The following is a 19322-nucleotide window of genomic DNA, read 5'->3' as shown; positions in this document are numbered from 1 at the left end:
GATATTTTTAAACTAATTGTCTTCTCTTTAAGTTTGAATCCTGCAAATTATTTGATAGATATCATTGAACTGGACGCAGAAACCTAAGAATGCAACATTCAGATCATGAATATTTAATAATATAATATAATATGTAATATAATTAAAAGATAAATTTAAAGATGGGAATGTTACTTTAAATATTGTTTACGTCAGTAAATTAAAAGAAACAAACTTCGATTCCGTTATTTAAAGTCTCATTGATCTGGAAATGTGACGACAGCCTAACTAACCTGTACTAAATTGTTTCCTGTGCCGAATTGCAACCTATCCGATTATCAATAAACGCATCAAGATGCGGAATCCAGCATCATGAACAAATATAAATAGAAACCAGCATATGGAACAGCCTGGCATCGAACCCTCATGTAATTAGGCTCATCTAAATCGGTCCCAATTAAACCGTGAACGAGGGTGAGTCGGGTGAACAGTCATAGAAACACGAGTTCATGGGAACAGAAACTTTATTGAACTTGAATTGCAATCGGTTCCGCGCTGAGAATCAAGACAGGGATTAGGTTCGACGACATTTGCATTGCGTGGATGGTGATCACTTTAAAAAACACTCTTCCCTAAACGATCACGCTCTCTCTCTCTCTCTCTCTCTCACTCTCACTCTCTCTTTCTTTCTCTTTCGCTCTCTTTCTCTGTATGTGTTTTTTTTGTGTGTTGTCGAGGCGTGAATTCGTCGGGATACATCTTCGGTTATACGTAAGCACGTATACATAGTAGTAGATATACATACATACATACATACAGAAGGGGCGCGTGTAATATTACATTCGCGTTACACACGCAGTACATATACCGTTTCCCGAGAAAAAAAAACGATGACAAACGGTCAATAATAAAGACGAGCTATAGTAATCCTTCGACTATTTTCTTGTTTATATTACACTTTGAACAGCCGCGACCGCTTCAGTCTGACGCGATGCCCCGCAATCATTTCGCATTTTTATGATTTCGCGAACGAAGTTTAGTGACATCGCCATCTTGGGGATTCACCCCTATTTACAAGAATTAATTCGCGGGTAGAACCCCACGATTGGCACAATTCGATTTTATAATAGCTCTAAAACGCACCGGAAAATCGCCTTCCACGGTGAAATTCTCGCTGAAGTTCAAACCGTATTTCTTTCACGCGAAAATCTACGTCTCGCCTCGTCTCATAGAAAATTCGTTAGATTCTCTCGGAGATCATTATAGAGTGTACATTTTTACGTAAGCACAAATTTTTGCGAAATATGCAAGAAATGTTTGCGAAGTAAGCAGAAATTTTTCTGAATGTTTGTGACTTAAGTACTTCTTGTGACATAAGTACTTTTTGTCACTTAAGTGCTTTCTGTGACATAACTACCTTTCATGACTTAAGTACATTTTGTGTGACTTCAGCACTTCTTGTGACACAAGTACTCTCTGTGACGTTGGTACTTTCCGTGACTTATGTACCTTTTGTGACGTAAGTACAAATTTTTGTAACTTAAGTGCACATTTCTGTGACTTGTGAAGTCTCAAGGATTCGAATGGAAGATTTACATCGAGTTTTATGCTTCAAAATGGAAGACTTGTTGCACGTCTTGTGAATTGTCTCGAAGGTCCCAGTTCTAAATGAAAATCTTGTTACAGTATCATTAATTATACATCATCAAATTCCAGATGTCTACAAAATGAACAGCAAGAATCGAACAAGAATATTCCTGTTACGGATTCATTTCCTGAATCAATAGAAATCATCGTTACAAAGTTCCTAGATACCAATAGTACATCTCAGATTATATTTCAAGTAAAATGAAGATCTTGTTACAATCCTTCTAACGGCAATAATCAAACAATTTTAAGTTACAATTAAACAGTTAAAACTCTCGAAAGAGGTATCAGACAGTTATTTGATGCAAAGTATCGAACGAAAACATTGTAGCTTAAAGATTCACGTTTCGAATGAGTTGATAATCTCGTTAAATTTAGACTGCAAGTTGCAAACATCAATGTAAACATAGACGCGCGCGATCTCCAATACCCATAATCGATCACGATATCAGATTCCGCGTGAAAGATCTTGTCGAGATGCTTGACAAATGCATAAGATCCGCAGGCAGCTGCACGAAGTGCACCGTGAAAGATAAGCGACGTATCTACCTCGTGGGGTCTCAGGCATGCGGGGTTCTACTCTCGAATCGGAATATACATAGTTTCCCTTACACATTTATTTATACAGCACACATATATTCTTCACCTAACACATCGTTTTAATACAAGTGGAATTGGTAGCGGCGGCCTCGAAAAACGATTCTCGCGGTTCACGTCTCCGGCAAGAGACTCGGCGCCGAGGAGCGCACCAGGAGTTAGTCCATTGCTGGACCCTGCCTCGAGCCAGGCTAGCCCGGAGACGTCTGCGCGTTGTCGGTTCGAGGACTCGATTCGATCCGATCCGATCCGATCTGATTCGATTCGCGGTATTTACAACGAATTATGCTAATCGATCCGGAGCCGTTGGCAGGTCGGAGTAACTCGTTGGGTTCTCGATTTGGCACGACTAGCTTAGCACCCCTGCTATCGACCCGCGATCATCTCGGAGCAGGTCACCTCGTCACTATCCCGGACCTAATGCCACGACCCCCATAGCAAAGAATTCACCATAGTTCTCGGAGGAGACACTGATCATCCTTAGACGCTGGACCCGGTGCTGGAGGTGGCCGGGACGTAGTAACTCCTGGCCTGCAGGTGATTGTGCAGATGCAGCCCGGAGATCTGAGGACTCGAGCTCTGAAGGGTCTGGTTGCTCCAGTGTGCTCCGGAGGAGATGACCTTGACGTCGGGACTGGCCGAGGGGGTGTTGGGTGACGGCACGGCGTTCGTCTCGGCGACCACGTCTACGTCGACGTCCTCCTCGTCCTGGTCCGGCTCGTGGAGGTCGTGCAGCTCGTCCTCGCTGCAGCTGAACCGTCTGCTCTTTATTGGCTTCAGGTCGGACTCGATCTGATGCTGGTCGTCGGGCGCCAGCAGCGACGCTACGTCGAACAGCCTCTTCCTCGAGGGTTGAAACGAGGACTGCCTCAGCGTCTGGCTCTGAAAGTTCTGTTGTTGGTTCTGTTGTTGTTGTTGTTGCTGCTGCTGCTGCTGCTGCTGCTGGTGGTGCGGATGATGATGATGCGTCCAAATGCTGGAGATTGTCTGCGACGCGACCGGCGGACCGAGGGTGGCTGGAGGAGGCGGTGTCGCGGGTAACGGCGGCGGACTGGGACTGTCGGGCTCCTCGTCCACTGCCAGACCCATGTGCCTGCGGACTTTCCTTTGGGCCTTGCGTCTTCGGAAGTCCCCGCGCCGGAAGTCCTCCAAGTTCGCGGGGTGTATAGCCCAATAGTGCCCCTTTCCGTTCGCGCTTCTGCCGGATTTCACGAAGCAGTCGTTCAGAGACAGGTTGTGCCTGATCGAGTTCCTCCAACCTGGTCCCCGGGAGCGGAAGTAAGGATAGTGCTCCAGAATGTGCTGATAAATGTCCGAAAGCACCAGCTTCTTCTCGGGCGAGGACAAGATCGCCATGGCGATCAGGCCGATGTAGCTGTGCTGGGGTTTCGGCTCCTCCGGTATTCTCTGATGGTGAGGGTGCAGCAGAGCCATCGACAGAGCCAGTCGGCTCGGGTACCCGGCGGCGGCGGTCGTTGGGTACAGCGGCAACGGAGCCGGGAACCCGGGGCTGATCCCCAAGTGAGTCGGGGCGCTGGAAGGCGGTGGACCGACCCCCGGATGCTGGGGATGCAACTGTTGAGCCAGCCGCAGCCTCTCTGCCATCGCGTAATGGTACAATTGAAGACGGTAGTGCTCGAGACCAGGCAGGAACCCTGCCATGGGGTTCCCGAGGCCGACGGCCAGCGGCTCCTTCGCCGGCGGAGGACTCTCATTGCTGCACATGCTGATAATTACACTAGCAATCAGATCTAACCTGATTTCTTCTCGATCTTCTTATCTAGATGGTATTGCACTTGGCTTTCACGTTTCACACAAACTTTCACGAGTCTGTCTGTCCCGGATCATTTGGGATTCCGCGATGATCGAGTGTCTCACTGGAGCGTCGTGGTACGGCGTGTCCTCCGGAAGGACGAACAGATTGTAGCGCAGGAGTAGCGTAGAACGAAATTATAGATTGTCTCTCCGGCACGATCGATCGCGGGCTCTCGATGTTTTCCGACGGTTTTCGGGCTGTTTGTCACGATGCGCTCCGAGCGACCGACTGGTCATGATTTACGATTCGGCCGCCTGCCAGGAGCACCGATGGCTTCTCCCCACCTGGTCCCACCGGGGAAAAGCAGGCAGGCTCCGCCCGTTCGCCCAGAACGGAGCGCGGGCTACAGCCTGGAAACCAGAGCCCCGTGTGCCGATTCTCCGACCAATAAGCACCGAGAGGGCGGCCGAAGATGGAACCCTCTGCCATCCGCCACACCTACCACGATGGATATTGATCCTGAATTCTGTAAACTACCACCGGGGGCGGTGGTGGTGCGACGGCGTCGCCTTGTCATGGTGTTCCCCTGCCCCGTTGTCTCTTATCAGACCGGCTACAAAGCTCGATATCATAGCCGATTCGCAGCCGACCGGCGAGAAAATCACCGACGCGTTTTCTCCTTTGCCCGAGAATCTTACTCGAGACGCTGCCACCACCGCCCCGACCCCCGGCCCAGTCCTGCCCAAGTGGCGGCGGTTTGACACAAGAATGCTGACAGCGATCCGGTATTGGGAATCGATCCCGGAATTCTTAATCGAGAATCGATCGAGCCGATCGATTGCAAAATTCTTTCTATATTGCGCTATAGCGTGGATTTTGCAAGCATGGTTCTCGATAATTTTTATTGTATTTTAGTTTTAACGAAGTAACGTTTATTTATTTATTTATTTATTGAATATGTGCGGGACGTTAACTATTAGTTATAAAATTACAAATATGGTCAATCTCTCTACGGACTATAGTAACGTTGCGATATTAAGTAACGCGCCTTAAATTCTGTTTGAAAGAATGTAGTGGATGATTGAAAAAATCGATAGAAGAGTGCACGCTATTTCCAATATAATTTTCCCTATTTCGAGCTCGGTATGGTATCTGTAAGTTGTTCTATGTTTTTGAGTATGGAGAGGTTCTTTGGATCTGAGATGAAATATTGGAGCATTCAGGTGAAACTACTCCAATAATTCTGGAGCATCAAGGAGGACTTTATACGCAATGATAATGTCATATCTTTTCCTTTTCTGCCCAAGTGTGGTTACAGAGTAATATATTTAATATACTTTAGAATATACTCTTTATAATATAGAAGAATCGATACGTGTTTACAGTTCGACCGACGAAACAAGAGCGCGGTTGTTAGACAATGCCAAATATCTTTAACCTAATAAAAGGTGTCTGACAGATGTCACGATTTGTCCATTACAATAATTTTCATCGCGCTTTTGTTCCAAGCGTTGCTGTATTGGTTTGTCAAAGAATTTCTTTCTTATTTCGTGTTATTATTTTTATTTTGGATCGTTTTGGTTATATTTTTATTCTATACGATCCGGTTGCCTCTTTATGGATTTAGTGTTCAGGTCGATTTGATAGCAAAGATCTTCTTCTTAACACTCGGACTGCGGACATCGGGTCCATTTTGACCCCCGGAGTATAAATATTGTTATTAAATTGTTCAGTTTCCGACGATTGTTTTTCATTTGCACATGTTTTATCAACGTCGACAGAAAAATTAACGTGTCTAGGGGGAGTACCGCGAAAAGTATGTTGAAAAAGTTGCCAAATAAAATTATGAATGATCCTAAGCATATGCGGTTACATTTTCGTCAAAAACGTCCGCCGTTCAAGTGTTAAATAACGCTGGGTATTTTCCGAACGGGTTGTTTTTATGTTAGGTGACCGAATACCTAAAATCATGTTACTGAAAGTATTCACAGAATTTTCAAGAGAATCATAATGCGAAACTTTGCAATCTTGGGAAACGTGGTACCATAATAGGGTCAAATACTCAAAACTAAGGGGATCATGTATAGTCAAATAATTATTTCATTACATAATACTGGAATTATCTCCATCGAAACAAACACGTTTGCGATACAATGCACACGTAGTTTACGCAGTTGTAAAGCAGCCATAAATTTCAAGGAATGCAAGGATTTCGACAAACTGTTCATAGTTCGTTAAAATTATTCGTGGAAGGAATAAACCAATAAATTTCTGTTTCTCGCAACTGATGCGGACAATTTTTAGGTTACATAAAGAACTGCAGTCTCCTGTTGTAGTCATTCAAAAGAAAACATTTTATCTCGTTAATATTGTTGAACAAATATGTGTACTCTATGAGGAATGCGGCAGCTGTTTCAACACTTGTGTGTCATTTCTATTTATGTTGCAATCACATATCAAACAGCGAATAGCGTATGGAATCAATAAAACCGTTTCTCCAGAAACATTCGATACCTTTCTTCGATTGTATAATCAAACGTAACTTTCTTCTAACTATCATAAAAATCAGCAAGATCCTTAAATTCTGAGATCATTTTTGCTTTCTGTCTCGTCTATTAGTTCTCGCCATAAATGCGCGACAGTCCAATGGCCAGCCATATAAAATAACATTGCAACAAATCTACATTAGAATATAAAGTTTCATATCTGCAACATCTTAACAAGATACCTAAACAAACATACAATATAATCGTTCCAGTGCCTTTGAAAATGCTCCGAAAACCTGCAACCAGTTCTGGAGAGTTCACTCCAAAGTACTATTGGCGTTTGACGAATAATAAACACGAAACTTGTCATTGTTCGAAGCTTTTCATTCTTCGTATGATAATTCAATGCTAACGGAAAACCGTCTGGGCCAATGACCAGGTTCGAACGACGGTAAAAAGAAGCCTCTGGGGTCGTCAGTCATCGGGGTGGTTTCGAAGGGGCGGCAAACGAGGAATTCGTTCTCGCAGCCCCTTGGGGAGGTGTGCGGGGCCTCTTTTACAGAATCCTTTTGCTCGTTGCCCGGTCGACGAACAAAAGGAAACGAGTCCGGCCGCGCGCATTTATATGGAGGCGCCGCCCTGCAACTATTTGTAAGCATCCGCCATTCTGGTTTCATATCTGCCGTTTCGGCTTGCACAAAAACACTATTTTTCAGAGCGGCCCAGCTGCAATATGGCGTTTACCGAGGCCGCCGACGTGCATCGACTCCGATTGCAATTGTTGCGTTTCATTGCAAATAACAGCCTCGCTCGTTCCCTCCTCGACCCTCGCCCCTCGTTCCTCGCCGCCTCTCTCCCTCTCACTAACCCCGTGCGATCGCAACCCCCTCTACTGCCCCCCCTCCCTCCTATGCTCTGTTCCCGCGTTCTTCCGTTTCTGTATACCGTCCACGGAAATACACCGTTGTCTGGTATCAATCGGTACGAGCCGGCGCGCGGACAATGTAATTGCAATATTCTCGTCGACCGACACCGTCACCCGCGGCTTCGTCGACTCCATTTTTGTTGTCGACGCATCTGCTTCGCTAATCGAACGTTTCCATTAAATTGGTGGCACCCTGGCTCGCTCGTTTGCGCAGCGACAACGCGATCCGATCCGCAGAACAAACGTAAAAAGTTCGAAGTCTTGCACTTTGTCAATTATTTTGCTCTCGCACGATTTGTTATTAAATCGTTCGTAAACGTTCATTCTTGTTGACGCGACGTTCCGTGCAGGTTTCAAAAAGTTGATCGCTTTAGTACGAATTTAATCTTTTTGGAACGACGGTATATCGTTGTTGGCTACCGTTTGGGACTGTATGAATCGATGGGAAAGCAAAGGATTGTGAAGAACAGGTAGACGAAATAACTGTAGGTGTTTTGAGGGTGAAAGATGAATCTGCTTTGCAAATGAGCGAGGATGGTGCAATACACTGAATTTTACAAAGTCAAAGTCGCAAAATTAACAAAAGAATTTGATTGATACAGAGCGTCTCGTAATTCTGAGTAGATTAGGAGAACGCGCCTGTGCTCGACATTTATTTATACTGGGGGGGGGGGGGGAGACGAAGGCCAGGGAGGAGCAGGGAGACTGTTAGGACAATGCCCAAATTATGATATAAAGGAATCGATGGGCCCGGCGTTCGTTGCGTATACTATTCATTTTTGTAGAAACGAATTCAATATCTGTCTTTTCATAATATCCTATAACTGCCCACATCATGATACCATCGCCACTTATTTGCCAACTTTGCAACACGATTTCTTTTTCTTTTCGTCAAATCATGAAAAGAATAATTTAGACCATCATACATGGCCTAAATTGAAACACTTTTCGTCTGAAAAGGTTATTCTTTTCCACTTTTTACGCCAATGTATCCGATGCTCTGTAAATTCCAATCTGGCTTCTTTATAGTTGTCGGATAATGGCGCTTGCTTCTTCATTTTAAACCTTTTCAAATGCTTAGACCCTTTATTATTCTCTGCACTCACCTAACACTCGTTCCCACATCGGATTCCACTGCTGTTTGCTGTATTGTCATTGTAGAATTCGAAGCATGTCTTAAAATTTGTCGCCTTTCTCGCACGATTGTTGATTTTGGACAACCACCGGGATTCTTTTTAACATATTTTTCTTTATTTATTAAATAGTTATGAACTACACAACGACTTCTCTCCAATATATAGGCAACTTTTTTTTAAATAAAATAAAATAATTAATTAATAATAATAATTAATAATCTCCGTTGCATTTAGTATTTTACCGTGCTGCATTTTATATAATCAAAAATTATTGCACACGGAATATCACTTTAAATACTGCACGTCTAATATCAACTATTTGAAACAAAAATCTCTTTTCGTAATGTTTAGTTTGCCGGTTAACCGATTAGAGTGTAAACAATAGTACTACGAATGAAAGGAAAGTAAATTTCTAAGTTACATAGAATTTTCTGCAATTCCCATGAGTGTCTCATAGTTTCGTCCCGGTGTGTATTTTAATTTCTCGCGATTTTTTGAACGGTTCTTGAACAGCTACGCTTGAGAAAATGTTGTTTTCTTAACACTAGAACTACCGAGCCAGTCAAAATGACTGATTTCTAATTTCTTCTTTTATAATTTCTGATATTGTGAGTATGATTCTCTTAACAATTTTTCGATGAACTCTTTTAATAACTCTTCCTAACAAGTAACAGTTTCAGTTCTTACTTCTTCTTTTAACACTTTCACTGCCTCGTCACCCATGTATGGCGGAATTATCTGCTCAAATTCACAAATTAATCTTTACCTTAATCTGTGTGTGTGTGTGTGTGTGTGTGTGTGTGTGTGTGTGTGTAACATCTTCCCGATTTTGTTAGGATCCGTAAAACGTATGAATGTTGGAAAAATATAATCAATGTCGCACAATTTAATTTGCTAATTTTAATTCAACTAAATAAGATATTAAATAAACTACAATTTGATGCACAACTTTGAGATTTTTAACTTGACAGTCAAAGCGTTAAATAAGACGCGAATAAACAAGACGTTACTTGGAGAACTTTGTTGCAACGGAATATTTGTTCGGGTGATAAAATAGCTGGAAATCGGTTCGGAGTGGATGCATGTACATACATACATCGAAGACAGTTGAAGTTAATCTGTGCTTTCCCGTTAGCCCAGAGCCAAGCCAGAACGGATCTCCGCAATCCGAATGGCGGAGGTTAATAAATGTCGTGACGAAGCGACCAAGTTTGAAGCCCGAACGGACGAGTTCCCCGCAGCTGGACTGCGCAAGGTATCTGTTAGTTTTGATGCCCCGAAATACACCCCTAATCGGTTTTCAAACTCTCACCTAAACGTTAGCGCACGTATGGCGCTCCGATAAACCAAACTGGAAGATTTCCCGTTCGCGTAACGAGAATCTGTGCGTGTACAATGAGATAAGTCGGATTCTACCGAATTTACGATCACTCTCATATTCTCCAAAAACAACCGAACACCCAAAATTAATAGACCGAAGTCTTCGAAACTCAAACGTTAATGTTTATTCCAATTTATTTGATATATTCTAACTGGAAATTAATCATCGAATCAATTTTTAATCTGATGAAACAGATACGAATTTTTCAAATCTGAGAAAAATTATTTCGTAGTTGACATTAACCAGTAGATGTCTGCCGGATGAATTAAACTAATTGTTTCTCACTGTAACTTTTAACAAAATTGAAGTTTGGACCTTGTACAAAAATTTTGTTCTGGAAACAAATAATTGGAATAGTTTGTCAATATATTTTCTTAATTATTCACTTTGCTTTTCGTTGCGGCGCAGAGAAAAATGATATTTCAACATTGCTGCAGTTCCGAAAACAAACAGTATAGAATAAACAGTATTTTCATTATCGTAAAGAAATTTAATTTTTAATTTATTCAATTTACAAATGGACACAGCTATTCATATTTATTCCACGATCAGAACGTAAATAAAATTCGTGCATCCGATTGCAAAGGGTGTAAGCAACCTGAAAATTACTACAATTTCCAAAAGCGTGAGATTAGTTTAATCAAGATAATTGAATAATTATTTATTCTTATTGGAACTGTAACGAGTAGACTGCAGATTTTCATGCAAAATAAAAATTACCTAAGTTGATTATAACAATCGTAAGTCAGACAAAAATGTTTTTGCTCTTTTAATAATTTTAATAATACATACATATAACGTACAAGAATATTTTCAAACTATTCTACTGTCTTTACAGTTTCGTTTCTGATCTAATCATTTTTGTCGAAAATGCATAAAATCCGCAGTCTACTAACGAGTATGTCAAAATATTGTACGGGAAATCAGCCTAGAAATTTTCGCGGATATTTCAATGTTATGTTTGATGAATTGATAAAATATTCTTGTTAACACGCGGAAAGCGAATAAAATTCATTGATTGCACGAACAAAATGGTGGGGATGATCCGAGTTTTTAGTGGTTGTACCAGTAAATCGAAGAAGCTGGACCGCAAACCGAACGATCGTCGCAATGGTGCTACTGCGAAGAAAGAAATCGGAGAAGCTGTCAATCGAGCTCCATGCATCTGCCACTTACCGGGCGAACCGCCCTCGATCGTTACCGCGCCTTTTTTCCCCACAATGATGCTCCATTTCGTCACAATTATCGCCATTATTCGGCGCGAGAAGAGCATTTTAGCGCTGGCGACACAATGGACCCTGGTATCTATATACATAGGGACCGTGTGTATATGCACACTTGGCTGGCAGCGCATCGTACGCGCACACGTGGAGAAGGCCAACCTCCGGTTACGATCAGCGAAATCGATTCTTCCCTTGGCCGCGTTTTATTGTGTTTTGACAGGACCGAATCTGGTTTCGGTGTGTGGTCGCCTCTTCTTCTCGAACAAGAAGTTTCCCGGGCTACCGACGTTCCCGAGGCCGATCTTATCCGTGAACGAGTTCCTGCTGGACACCTTACGCTACCTCATTATGCTGCTCTGTCAGCGAGGACTATCTGATTGCACCAAATATAGAGTTACTCCCTTCGAGCACCAGTTTTAGGAAAATCGAGGCCGAAGCGCTTCTTTTCTATCTGAATGGAAGATGTTCTTGCTTCGATTACAAACTCGAGATTGCACCTTAAGATTGCTGATCTTATTAGACACCATCTCCGAGTCGTCGAATCCCAAAATCTGTGATGATTTTGGACAAAGATGGCAGAGGGGAAAGTTCGAAGATGGATTTAAAATGTTTTCTTTGGCAAAAGAATACTGAAACAAATTTAAATTATAGTTGAATATCTTCTCTATACATGCACAATTCCAAAGCAACACATTTCAAAACAATCTTTTCGTAACTATTTTTGTGACTATTTTAGTAATTATTTTAATTACCTTCTTATATATTACTTGATATGTGTAACAAAAATGTGTTTACTCGGATTTTTAAGGTCCCAAGTAACAAAATTGAATAAATTCCCAATAAATGTATTATTATGTTTGCAATGATCGCGTTAATTGAAAGATTTGGGGCCTGTGGATTGAATTGAATTACTCAAGGAATTATAATTACAAAGTAATTGAATGCCATTTTAATTGATTATTCTGTTCAATCAAATTTCTATGTAATTCGTAAAAACGATAATTCGTAATTATCGTTTCTACGAATTCGATAATTCGTAAACTGCAATTGCAATTGCAGTAGAAGAATTAGAGAATACGAAATGATTAAGTTACATAAATTACAAATTACGAGGTATGTAGTTGAAATTAGGGATTATAAAGCAATAAATAAAGTAGGTAATGAAAGAAAGAAGAAAAAAGGTAAAAAAAGGGGTCTCACTTCTTCAAAGTTCTGTACTGTAATTTGAAGAACTGCATTTTAATTACATGGCATTTGAATTGCATTGTATTTGAATTGTGCTCGTGATTAAGATAATTGGCAACTGAATTAACCGAAAGGTTCGAATTATGTAATTGACTTAGAACGCAGTTGAATTGCTACGTAATCGAAATGTAATGTGTAATTGAATTGCGATAGTGAATTAAAATGTAATTGAATTGCGATATTCATATACAATGTAATTGAATTGGAACGTAGCCGTATTACTATGTAATTGATTTGTAATGCAACTGAATTGCGATATTGAATTAAAATGTAATTGAATTGCGATATCGAATTAAAATATAATTGAACTGCGATATTGATATAGAATGTAATTGAATTGCCATATTGATAAAGAATGTAATTGAGTTAGCACAATTCTGGTCGAAGAAGCGTGACGCGCGAGTAGCAAAGCGTGCAGTTCGATAGTCGGCGGCGTTCTGAGAAAAATAGGAGTTCGATGGGAACGTCGCTGAAATCTCGTGACGCGGAAACCGGGGAAGCCCGACGGGAGCGGCACGATAGAGTTTATAAATTATGAATATTTAAGCAGAAGCTGCCGCGGAAACGATATTTCCCTGGCTCGGTGCAATAATGTTGGCCCCGTGTAAAAGGGATGCTTAGGAAACAGGATGGTACACGTCGCTAAAACGGGAGCATCCCTTTGAGAGGAGCGTCAAAGCTAATGGACCGTCTCTCTTCGCCGTCCTAGAGTTCTATCGTGTTTCTCTTCGCCTTGTACCGGTTTCTCTTCTCCTTTTCCCTCTCTGTTTCGTTCCCGGCCACGTTACAAAGAGGGTCACGTGGCTCCGGCCGACTCCCAGAAGCCCCGCTAATGTTTAGTGCCAGTTGATTGCAAGCTCGTTAGAATATGCATAAAGCATCGTTGATAAATGCCCTTTCTCTTTGCCGCCGCGGCCGAGTTTCATCGGATACGCGCCGTTTACATCTTCCCCCATCCGCGAATGCCGGTCACGGAAATTCGTGCTTTCACCTGCGTGCTTATCGTCTTGCCGTTGATTGATATCGGCCCGCAGTGTGTGCCGGTTTAATTCGCTCGTTCCGAACGCTACCGAAACTGCCCGCAGTCTACGGACGATCAATCAAAGTTCAGCGACGACAAATGAAACGACTTCGAAGATTCTGTACTTTCTTAGTGAAGTTACTCAAGTGGCAGTTAAGTAAATCCCTTTATAAATGTAGACACATTTGCAATATCTGTCAATGGTAATGTTTTATTAGCAATATTAAATGCAAAATTTACACGTTAATGCAAATCTCACGCACAATACTTTGACGCTTGTAAATAACAATTTCTATCACAATTCCTGTGTCGATTATTAAGCGATATCAATTATAGTATTTTGATAATAAAAATAATTCTGAAATATCAATAGTCACAATGTAATATAATGTAATTTAATATAATATATATAATAAAATATAATGTAATATAATATATAATGTAATATATAATATCAAATAAATTTGGATCCTGTGATTTTGACGGATTTTGTAAACCCAGTGTCGAAACCAAAACTGTCAGATTATTCCGAAATTATTTTTCGATTTTCATCGATACGCATAATGCGAATTTAAAACAGTATCGGTGAAAGATTAAATGGTACGGCTGATGCGTTGAATTCTCTGCTGGCCAATTTATTGAAAATTAATTATCGCTGTAATATATTACAGACAATGAAATTTTGGAATCACTAAAAATTACTGCATTATATTTGAACGGAATTAAAACATTGTTCTTGATTGTATTCAACCCATCGCTGCAGATTTAAATTGCTTTCAGTTGCAATGCTTCACTGATTTGTGCAATACATTTTAATATTACGAACGGTCTTATGTTGAACAATTTATTTTTCTGTTTATTGTTGGTCAGATCGAAACGTATTCAGATAACAAATTTTATCGGATAACAAACGATTTAGATAATTGGAGGTTCGGATAATCGAAGTCTTATTGCACATAAATGTTGTTATTAAGGATTATTCAGATCTTCCAAGTTGAACAAAATCGAGGAAAATGTGAACAATGTTGAACAATCCTGATTCAGTGAGTAAATTATATATTGAAACAAATAAAAATTTGTCTTGATTTTCTCTTGGAAAATATCCAAAATTTACTCAAAAATTCCCTAAATTAGCTCGTTATCAAAAATTTATACATAAATATCTAAAAATCTAAGTTTCAAAAATATCAATACGTCAAAAATACAATACATATATTACAATTTTATCAATTGAATCAATTTGTGTAAACACATCACGAGTTTACTCGACATATACGCCACAAATATTGTCATTTCTTCACGACGATTACATACGTCAGAAACAGTTAACTGGTTAACAATGGCGATGACATTCAGGGACTGTAGCTACACTTGTTTCACCAGCAGAAACACGCTGCAAACGAACATTATGCAAACAGGAAAAAAATGACAATTAACAATGAAATTCGACAGTTCTAACTACTCCGTAGTATCGCAAACCCGAACAACAGGGAATCGACGATTCACGGAAAGCAGATGATCGAATCCTCATCGAGATCGTCCGGATGGAAATCAAATTACCAAAAGCCGCCACGTGTCCAATCGTCGGCCGCCACTTCTTCCGGTAACTTAACACCGTGGCATCGTTTTGGAGAATATCGATCCTTATTTTTCCTGGTCCGCATCGTTGGTATCGACGCCCCGTAGCGTCGCGCCGCGGAGGTTCGAGTGCTCTCGAGCAGGCGGTGACGCGGTCAACGACAAAATAACGAATTGCCACTCGAAGACGGAAGCGAGAGCCCTTGGCGGGACTCGCTGCGGCATTTGTGTTTACACCGTCTCCGGCGAGCTGCTGATTCGAGTCTAACGAAGCGTGGATGGACTGCTGGAAAGGAGAGGAGAGGTGTCGAGTCTATATTATCGAGGCCCGACACACAGTACTGTGGGGAAGGATCGGGGACCGATGGCGGAAGGAAGGGCCTCGGGACGAGATTTCCCATTGTCGACGGAGTGGGACCTCTCTCGCGTGGCCGCGCCAGAAACCGAGCGGAAGTCCTCGAGATCTGCCTCGAGGGCCGCGCGCACCTTCTTGATTCCGGCCGCGGTCGACGCTCTGCGGCTGAAACGTGACCGTTTGGCCGTGTAACTGGATTAGAGGGGGACAGATTAAATTCGAGATATTTAGCTCGAACAGTTTCCACCCTTCCTGTGGACCCCCTGCCACCCTACGGTTCCCACCCTCCGTACCTATCTGTCAGCTCCCGCGCTCGTGTCCGAGGAAAATGGAACAGTAGGATTTTCGGCAATATTTTGGATGTTTAGCCTTTGTTGCTGGACAGTGGCCATTGTCGCGTGAAACGGTGGGCGTGGAGTCGGCTGAAAGGGAGACCCGGGCACCTTCTTGTCCTGCTGGTTCCTTTTCAGGGCCCCGGCGAAAAGGGCCCGTGGACGGCCACTTAATTTCACCCGCACGCATACTCCGCTGACTCTCGAATTTGCTTTCTGAACGGGCGCTCTTCTCCTCCTCTCTCTCTCTCTCTCTCTCTCTCTCTCTCTCTCGCTCGCTTGTGTAGGCTGTACGCCAATAGCGGCCACTAATTGTGGGCTGCGGTGGGCCGGACCGGTTCCCGCTTTCTATGGCATCTAACTCAAAAGAGGATTTCAGGGGAAGGGAAGAATCCACGGGTGGGGCGTTTTGCAGATAGATTCGTCTCGTAGCACTCGATTTCTCCGAACTAGGTCGGCCTAATTCCTTTTTTTACTTCAGAAACTTGAGACCACATGCCAGGTTTGCAATCGTCGACAAACATACATGTGGGCATGTCGCTCACATCGTTCGGGCCCAGTAAATTCATACGGTTTACGCCACCGCGACTAAGTGACGTCGATATCTCACACTAAAATTGAACCGAACTTCTTCTCATTCCTTTTAGACACGGAGAAGACTTTGAAACCTCACGCGAGGTTTGCAATCGTGGACAAATATACAGTAAATTCTCCCTAATTCGTCCCTTCAGATTCGAGCCTTGCACCTCGTTTTTATAATTGCTGACAATCGGCAATTCTAAAAATGAGCCGCGAGACTCGAGTAATCGTATCTCCTCTTTTCACAAATTGTTCATTTTTGTTTTCAAGCTGAAGGAAAATTGGGGAGAATTTGCTACAACATATAATACAAACACCTTCTAAAACTTTTCGAAAATCGGACCGAACGATTCGAATACTTCTGAAATGAGGCAAAATTCAATTCGTCACAAACGAATTCAGCTTGTTTGGTTCGATCTTAGAAAAGTTATTCCTTTTTGAAAATTGTCTGCATTGATTCGTCCACGACTGTATTTGTCATACGATAATAATGCAACGCGAATACAGTGCATAGTATTGATTATACAAAGACAGCAGTTATTAGGCAAACATTGTTTAAATGTTAGCTTAAAATTGTAGTAGAAAAATTGACAGTATTTAACAGTACCGAAACATCAGTTTCAACTTACTAGAAATTGTTAAAGAAAGAACGAAACTTCGGAAATTACAATTTTACACGAACAGGCTGATGCATTAAAAATACGTAAACGCTGCTGCTTTAAAACTGTGTTCCTTTATTTAATTGGATATATGAATCGACTGGAAGACTTTTTATTCGCAGCCATGTAGCTGCCACGAACGCTCTGGTCCATTTGCACTCACCTTTCACGAACTTTCAAAAGTTTCGTCCGAAAAGCCAGTTCGAGTCATCGATCCTTCTCATTAAGTCCAATAAAAAAGGCCAACATTATTTTCAAAAAATTCAATTCAAAAACATGTGAAAGAAGACTGCATTCACCCGGCTGGCAAGAGTCAAAGAGTTTTCATCCGTGGCCAAATATTAAACTAGCGTAATGGAGGTTCACCATGCCGGGTAATTAATTTACAGCTGCAGATTTTTCATAGGAAGAGTTTTATCGGGCGGAAGATTAGAGCCACGAAATAGCAGGCTCCTGTGTTTGAGAATATTAATGCCTGCCCGATTAGCGATCGGAAAGACGCAAAGGGGGTTTGCAACATCAACGATCGTCCTTTTGATACGCGTAGGACGATCAACGGTCGGGAATACGAGATCAAAGCCACGGCGCCGCGATGGTTAGCGTCCAAATGTCGTCTACGACAGCGAAGCTGTCGGATGAATATTTCAGGGTAACCGGCGCCGATGGGATCCGCCGACCATCCCTATGTTATTCCCGCAAAAAGCATTTGCGTTATCTGCCAGTACCGTTTCGGGATTGTCGGGGGGTACGGAACCCTTTTGTCGTGCGTGCGAGGTGCTTAAACGGTTGGTTAAGTTCGAAATAGGGTTTTCATCCTGTCGAAAGAAACCCGGCCACCCTGATCAGCATTATTTATTGATAGCGAGGAGAGCTTCGACTCGGGCGCCCGCGGATTTAGGCGAGTTTTGTTTGCTGGAACGTGGCAACCAGCAGTTCCTCGTTTTTTTCCGTTGCATTCTCTGTTGATAATGAAGTGATCGTTACTGAAAAGTAACAATTAGCGTATATTGTCTCCGAATAATGTCCTTCTTACGGTGTTTATATTATATTTATCGAGATTTTTGTCTCTTATGTATAGAACGACAGACGTACGAGCACTCATAAGTGTTTCTATTCGTAATAAATTCTGTTCTAAAATCACAACGCACTCTTTAAGTATCCGGAACCACAATAATTAACACTGCGGATAAAGCTGATCGCGACAGGTGATGATTAATAACTCCAGAGAATGATTACAGCGTATAACGAACGTTTCTTTATTGCAGCCAGGTCTAATCTTGCGGATTGAATGCTAATGAAGTATAAAGATGACAGAGATATCTGGAAAATTGTTTTATGATTTAAGTTCAAGTTGATTCTCGGAAAGGAGAGCTGTAATTGTTCAGGATTATGTCTTCGTGTTGCCAGAAAATTCGAAGAACGATATTAGAAAAATTGTCTGTTACTGGCCTGGTGAGACGTGCCAAAATGTTTCGTTGCTAAAACATTAATCAGGAATGTTTTCTCAGTTGTACTGTACACAAATTTACCGTTCTATAGACGAGATTTGCTACTAATCGAATAAGAATAAACTATAACTTTTTACAACAATATTTTGAACAGTAAGAAATAGTACAAACATCTGTTGAACTCTCTCTCTCTCTCTCTCTCTCTCTCTCTCTCTCTCTCTCTCTCTCTCTCTCTCTCTCTCTATGCAAATCTCTATTTCATCTTTTCTCGAAGATTTTTATAAACTGTTTAATTAATAATTTAAAGACATTATTGGGTGGTTGCAAAAGTAATTTCGGTTTCCCAAATTGCTTTTGCAACAACCCAATATTAGTTTTCGAAGACATTCATACAGATTTCTCATGTACCTTGATGAGACCACGACTTACAATTTTCAAAAGAATGATTTTACAAAGTCGATTAGTTGCTCCTCCGTTCTATTGATTTTCCGTCAATGTATCAACTCGACGAAGAAGAAATTAAGGCGGTGAAATAGGGGACGAAAAAATGTTAACGTCGAGGGCAACGCTTGTTCGGTAGCTGGAAGGGGTAAGTCGCGGCTCGGCTCGGAACAAATAGAATGTGAGCATTCTAAGTGAATAATAAACATCGCGGCGGGGGTTGCTCGGGGGCGCAGTTTAAGGTGGCCATATTGGCCCCGTAGCCTGCGGGGCTGGTTCCTTATTTATCCGACTAGCGTCGCGGCGACCCTCCTCGCAGAAATGATTATTCGGCTATTATACGATGATTACCCAATGGTACGTGGGTGTAATACGAGAAATAAGTGTGCAGTTTCATGCCGCCGCGGGTCCAGTGACAGAACGAATAAACCCGTCGAGTGTTACCGCGTATTTAACGCCTCCAGGAAACACATGGTCGTACATCTGTCCTGTGCCTCGCCGCCATCACTGTACACCCCCAACGTTTGACAAATA

The 19322-nt window shown here is 42.0% G+C and overlaps 1 protein-coding gene across 1 annotated transcript; it reads right to left on the bottom strand.

The window, feature by feature from the left end:
- Nucleotides 1–485: 485 nt before the first annotated feature.
- Nucleotides 486–4254, bottom strand: fd102C (forkhead domain 102C). The gene has a single exon (XM_033479674.2). The coding sequence runs from the start codon at nt 3946–3948 to the stop codon at nt 2704–2706; it is 1245 nt and encodes a 414-aa protein (XP_033335565.2). The 5' UTR covers nt 3949–4254; the 3' UTR covers nt 486–2703.
- Nucleotides 4255–19322: the final 15068 nt, after the last annotated feature.

This window comes from Megalopta genalis, chromosome 6, assembly GCF_051020955.1.
Source record: "Megalopta genalis isolate 19385.01 chromosome 6, iyMegGena1_principal, whole genome shotgun sequence".
In the NCBI taxonomy this organism is placed as follows: Eukaryota; Metazoa; Arthropoda; class Insecta; order Hymenoptera; family Halictidae; genus Megalopta; species Megalopta genalis.
This window is presented reverse-complemented; position numbering and strand designations above follow the sequence as displayed.